Consider the following 7,000-nt stretch of genomic DNA (forward strand, 5'->3'; position numbering starts at 1 on the left):
TAATTAAATTTAATCATTTTAACAATTTGATACCAAATTTAAGCTTTGTTATGTGCATAATTCAAATTCACATTGATTTGATACCAAATTTAAGCTTTGTTATCTGCATAATTCAAATTCACATTGAATTCAGAGTACAAGATACTTCATGCAAAAACTAACATAGGTAGTCAACGAAACTTCCAACGTTTTTAAGTCGATATAGGAAAAACATTCACCATCATTTAAGGAAGGTTTTTTTATTAAAAAAAGATGAACCTTTTTATTTTCTTAACCCAAATTTACATTCAATTCAAATTACAAAATAGCTAATACAAAAATCAACATTATAAAGATGGCATTTAGAGGAATCTTATTTTCTTAACCCAAATTTACATTCAATTCAAATTACAAAATAGCTAATACAAAAACCAACATTATAAAAATGGCATTTAGAGGAAGCATTTTCCTTTTAATAGACCAAAGAGGGCTTGACAGAATTAGCTCCAAGTCCCTTCACATTTTTGCAGAGAGATTGAGTTCCATTATTTCCATAATTCAAATTCACATTTTCTATTTTGATACCTTGATATGGGAAGTTTTTATTGCATGCCAAATTAATGACCTCCTTTGTTGCTGAAGTTTCAGTTATATTTTTGTACAACACGTTACTAATTTGCACATTCAGATTAGATTCCTGCACAAGAACAGTCACCATTAATAACAAAATAGATTATTATAATTATTATTACATTATAGAAATTGACAACCGATATTTAACAACAAAGTAAGATACAAAACTCGAAATCCAATCTTGACAACAAAGTTAGCTGCAAAACCTCAATGGTTATATCATGCTTCAATTTTCAAGTGCCACATACAAAGTAAGCAAAGAAAAAACTTACTAAAAAAATATGGTAATAAACTAAAGGGAAATTGTTCAGATTAGATGTAAAATCATGATCACCTGGGCAGTACAATGTGGGCAATAGTATTGGTCAATGATGATTGGATTTGCTACATTGTTCATTCGTATGTTCTCAAATGTTATTCCCTTAGCAATGCCCTTCCCTCCTTGCAATGTTTTAATTCTAACTCCATTGTCAGTGCCCGTGAAAGAAGCTCCATTTACAGTGACGTTGTTGACTCCATTAAGAGTAGGATATTTGCTAAGGCTTCCGACACTTTGTAATAATAACAAAAACACATTGTCAATGCAATGTAGTGTATTGAATGGTCATATTCTTTGTCCAATTGAAATATTATCAAACTATTTCACCTAATTCCATGACCCGGTCCACAAGTAACTTGTTCAATGTAGAGATTCCAACTCCCTTCCAAAATACCAATACAATCATCTCCTGCACAACCAAAGTTAAAGCTTTTATCTTTCAAATAATAGTTACCCTTCCTCCAACAATTTTGAATTGTTGATGGGAAATATAGTACCTATTCCGATGTTGAGATTTCGAAGATGGACATTAGAAGAATCTATGTGGATCCCATCGGTGTTGGGGCTGTCATCCAGGGCTCCCCTTGCTATTAATGGGAGTAATATCTCTCCACCACGATATTAGTAATGCCCAAAAATTGTAAAGACTATCCATTATCATTCCACAATGTCAAAATATTAGTAGTGCCCAAGAATTATAAAAATTACACTCATCATAAATTACTTATTATATAAATTCCTAGTTGTTCAATAGTGAAATTAATATGTGAAAAAATGGGTAGAGAAATTACCATAGGCCCATATTTTCACTCCACAACAGACCACGTATTCAATCTATGAGGATGTGTATCCAAATCACTAACGCATGACTCATGGTACAACTCATAATTTTATAGTCATCGTACAACTCATAATTTTATACGTACTTGATTGTTTTTACACATGTTCCACCAGGAGGCTCCTTGTCCATCCAAGGATCCTCCACCATTCACAGTTAGACCATCTACCTTCGTGAACTGCAACCAGTATTGATTTGGAATTTGTGGGTTCCATAAATTATTGTTGGGTGGTGGAATTAAATTCCCAGTTATCTGCCAAAACACATCTTTGAATAAATCTTAATGCTCAAAAAAGAAATATATAAATCTTGATATGACAAAGAAATTAATATTAGACTTTTAGACTTTTCACCTGCATCATAATATTAGAAAGCTTACATAATATTAACATTCTTACATGGCTTCTTAAATGAAACCGGAGTAACCATAAATTTTCCTTTTGGTATGTATACAGTAGATGGTTGAGTAGAAGAACACTCCATCCCAGACTGCCAAAAATGCCTACATATAACAAACAACAAATTTAATTCTTAAACTTACATCTCTATCTTTTTTAAAATTTTGTTTTCATTGATTTAAGTTTCTCTCACCTTCATATTGTCAGTGATGCCATCTGCTTTTGCACCATATTGCTGAACATTATACATGACAACCGAATCCATTATGTTGTCTAAATGGATACGTACTGAATTCACCCTTGGAAACATAAAAGAGCCATTGAAAACCACAACAACTAATAAGAAGAAAAAAAGCTTCATTCTTTCAAAAATGCAATTAGAAGTCACAACTCCCCTTCTCCTTGAAGAATATGCACTCATCTTGCTAATATGCTACGCAACTATTTAAAAAAAAAAAAAAAAACCTCAATTAGATAAGTTTTTAACTCACCAATTCTTATACAATGATGACACTCTATGAAGCCATCTATTCTATTTAAAGAGATAGCATTCCACAAATGTAGCTCCTCTCAACTTTTTTTAATATTTTATATTTATTTTATATGAGTATATTTTAAATAACAACACTTCATAAAAATAATAGGTTAATGTCTTCTATATTTTATTATATTAATGTCTTTGGTATTTCTTCATTGTTAAAGTTAAACTTAATTTGTGATTATAATTCAACAAGATAGCATTCCAAGAATGCAACCCCTTTCCACTAATTTTTAATATTTTATTTTGTTTCATACAAGTATATTTTATTTAACATTACTTTATAAAATTAATATTTTACATTTCTGTTATATTAATATCTTCTATATTTTATTATATTAATATCTTCGGTACTTCTTCATTGTTAAAGTTAAACTTAATTTGTGATTCTAAGTGGGAAAAAATAAAACAATTCAATAATTATTAATTAGTTATTGATTGATTTTGTTTATTTAGTCAATATTAAAATATATTTGAGTACATTTGCATATACATCCACACAAATATTAAAAATATATTTAACAATATTTATATACATAAACAAAAAATTCTTAATATTTCACTGTTATATTTTATTAATTATGGGTTTTCGAACTATTCATCCTATTTAAGTATAGATTTAATATAAACTATTTGTGAATGTCCCCATAAATTCAAGAAATAATTGTTAATTCATTATTAAATATATATTAATATTTTGATCACAATATTTATATATTCACACACAAAATATTAATATTTTATTGATTATGAGTTTTAACTATTTTTGAATGGTTGCTTATTATAACTTGTAAATATAGATTTAATGTAGAAATGTACTCATAAATAAAGATAACATTCCTCTCTCCCAACTAATTTTTAATATTTTATATTTCTTTCATGTAAGTATATTTTATATGAAAGAACTTTATAAAATTAATTTTTACATTTATATTATGTTAATATTTTATATTGACATAGTCTAATTTATAAATGAAATAGTTTTTTTCATCAAAATCCCACAATACAATTTCAAACAAGTAAAATACGTTTTTTAATGTATAATTGGATTCAACATTCTGAAACCAAAAAAAAAAACCTGGGGCACTTGAATTCTACAAATTAAACAACTTAAATGCAAGTTTTTAAAAATCTCTGTCATATTTTGGTTAAAGTTAACTTGAAAAAATATAGTGGAAATGGTCATTTTGTCTATAAGTTACACTACACCTTTTATATTTTTATTATATTTATATTTTCCATAACTTCACCACTAATGTTAATCTTAACTTGTCATTATAATTTTAAATGGGAAAAATAGAATAATTGAGTAATTATTAATTAGTTATTGACTAATTTGTTTTATTCAATCAATATTAAAATATGGAAAATATATTTGACAATATCCTCATAAGAATTGTCTTTAGTGAGACTTTTTGGAAGCTTTTCCTGTGGGTTTTTCTAGTCTAATTTTTCTAAAATTCGGCAGGAATTTATTGAAATTAGAAACTTGATGGGTAACCCCTGCACAATCAAAGTGTCCTAGGGGTTTTTCAGGATGTTAATCCATATAAGGGTTTTTCAGGGTGTTGAATCCATATATAGTCAAAAAACCAATTTAAATAACACAAATCAAGATTTCTCCTCAAATTTTTTTATAGGACCAAAAAATCACATTAAAAACAACTCCATTTTCATAAACATCCACAAAATTAATAATATTTTAAAACATATTTAACTATACTTATATAATTATCACAAAATTATTAATATTTTATTGATTATCATTTTTTAACTATTTTTAAATTAACAATTATTTATTGAATTTATTGGTAAACACAAATATTTTACATTAAACTTATATTTATCAGATATTATGAGTATGCTCATAATATCTTATAAATATAAGTTTAACGTAAAATATTTGTGCGTACCAATAAATTCAATGAATAACGGTTAATCTATTATTAAATATAAATGTGTGTACACATAAAATATTAATATTCTACTGTTTATTTGATTGGTAATGGGTTTTTAACTATTTTTGAATTAATGCTTATTATAATTCTTAAATATAGATTTAAGGTTTTGGGTGTACTCATAAATTCAACGAATAATTGTTAATGAGATAATTATTAATATTTTATTGATTATAGGTTTTTAACCATTTTTTAATTAATACCCATTATATCTTGTAAATATAAATTTAATGTAAAATATTTGTGTACCCATAAATTTAATGAATAATTATTAATCCATTACTAAATATATATTAATATTTTCATAACTATATATATCTTCATACACAAAAAAATATTAATATTTTATTGTATTGATAATGGGTTTTTACTATTTTTGAATTAATTCTTATTATAATTCGTAAATATATATATTTAACCTAAAATGTTTATGGGTATAGTCATTAATTCTTAATCAGTTATTATATATATACAAAATAAACATGTTTTATATATGTTTATGAAGGTTAATTTAAATGATTATTAACAAGATTGATTCATTTCCCATTATTAGCAATGGCTTGTAGTAAAATATTTTACTTGGAAGGAATATATCTATATCTATATATATATATATATATTTGCATTGTCTAACTTATAAACGAAATAGACTTTTTCACTGAAATCTAATTGTCATCTCTTTACTAATCTAGTATCTCTTTATTAACCTAGTGATGTTTATGAAGGTTAATTTAAATGATTATTAACAAGATTGATTCATTTCCCAATATTAGCAATGGCTTGTAGTAAAATATTTTACTTGGAAGGAATATATATATATATATATATATATATATATTTGCATTGTCTAACTTATAAACGAAATAGACTTTTTCACTGAAATCCAATTGTCATCTCTTTACTAATCTAGTATCTCTTTATTAAACTAGTATTAGGTCATCAGTTAACTTACACACAAAATAAAGTGTGTATAAAATATGTTATATATAGCCACACAATATTTTGGCAATGTCTTATTTTCATCCTTTTTACTCTTATCCTACAATCAAATTATTACAATTTATCTACAAGTTCTCTTTTCATAACTTATCTAATTAGTCAGGTTCACATATATATAATTACTCTTTTCAAATGTATTTATTATTTTTTACAATATGTACCCTATTACTACCTCATTTGAGACTTTGTTTTCTAGAGTTACTTCAAGTTAGCCTCTCCTCAAAGCTTTAGCATAATGTCTTATGCACATAGCTCCCATTACATAATAACTTATATGCTAATAATTTTTCGATTGTTGTTTAATCTATTAATTGATGAATTTTAATTATTTTTTTATATCAGTCACAAAGTCCAAAGGTTTTATATCCATTTACATATTTAGGTAAATTGAGAATCTAATGAAAAATGTCTTATTTTCCCTATATAAATTATTGAGTTTTATACCTTAACTTCTCAATTATATACATATTTGGACTTAAGTACCAACATTTTCTTCATGTATTCCTTTTCATTCTAGTTTTCCTTCTCAACACATGTCTATCACATGTGATCCTCTATCCTAAATATTTCCTAGAGTCCTTTCCATTTCTTAAATGATGGTTTATTTTAATGTTTGTTTTAATGGATATTTTGTTCCATGTCCAATTAGATGTCTAATAAGATACAACATCATTATTGGTATTTATTTTTATTAGCCATCATACCTCCAATGGACCATGTCCTATATCTTTTGATGAATTATGTTATTTTAACCCAAACCATCTCTTGTTAGATACCAAAATCATCAGAGTAATTTGGGAAAGTCCCAAGATCAAACCTAACGATTGCCAACCCAGATGCGGGTGACATTCAATGCGATTTATGAAGAACAGGATGGACGGCGGCGAGAGGATGGGCCACTTGGCCGATGGCGCTTCACCCCACACCAGCCTGAGTCGAATTCATGACAGATCGCAAGCAGCATTTAATGAATGCTTGGGTCGAGAAATGGTTATCATTTGCCCAGACATGGACTTCCCTCGTCTCATTATGTATCCTTCTCCCCTGCTCCATTGCAACTGCCCACCCCAAGCTACTGAACCCATCTCCCGCACAGTTACTGGGCGTCGCTGCTGGTTAGCAAGCCGTGTTGATTTTGGTAATGGGCATCACTATTTCCATTCCAGGTTCTGTCAGTTAATCACCGCCCAGCCAGTCCTTGTTCCCCTACTCAATTCCTCCGCCGTCGCTCCCACTGAACACTTGGCCAGGCATTCTGTCATGGTTCATCATCGCATGAGGAGCCGAAGAGGAGGGACACGGGGAGGTAGTGCCTGCCCTCAGAAGACGTTGAATCCT

The 7,000-nt window shown here is 28.1% G+C and overlaps 1 protein-coding gene across 1 annotated transcript; it reads right to left on the reverse strand.

Moving 5' to 3' along the window:
- Nucleotides 1-451: 451 nt before the first annotated feature.
- LOC149191459 (polygalacturonase ADPG2-like) lies at nucleotides 452-2,432 on the reverse strand. The gene is made up of 7 exons (XM_089406656.1): nucleotides 2,361-2,432; nucleotides 2,260-2,271; nucleotides 1,858-2,022; nucleotides 1,429-1,537; nucleotides 1,259-1,340; nucleotides 947-1,163; nucleotides 452-676 (listed from the first exon to the last, which is right to left on the reverse strand). The coding sequence occupies exons 1-7, from the start codon at nucleotides 2,430-2,432 to the stop codon at nucleotides 452-454; spliced, it is 882 nt and encodes a 293-aa protein (XP_089262782.1).
- Nucleotides 2,433-7,000: the final 4,568 nt, after the last annotated feature.

This window comes from Pinus tabuliformis, chromosome 2_2 (assembly GCF_031772625.1).
Source record: "Pinus tabuliformis cultivar Carrire ecotype Pingquan chromosome 2_2, CPIR1, whole genome shotgun sequence".
NCBI classification, from domain to species: domain Eukaryota; kingdom Viridiplantae; phylum Streptophyta; class Pinopsida; order Pinales; family Pinaceae; genus Pinus; species Pinus tabuliformis.

Excerpts from the sequence above, each read along its gene's own strand:
- LOC149191459 (XM_089406656.1), bottom strand. The coding sequence starts at position 2,432 with ATGGATTCGGTTGTCATGTATAATGTTCAGCAATATGGTGCAAAAGCA. Across the intron at positions 1,341-1,428 it reads AAATCTCAACATCGGAATAG|GAGATGATTGTATTGGTATT; the intron begins GTACTATATTTC and ends TTGGTTGTGCAG. Across the intron at positions 677-946 it reads GCCCACATTGTACTGCCCAG|GAATCTAATCTGAATGTGCA; the intron begins GTGATCATGATT and ends GTTCTTGTGCAG.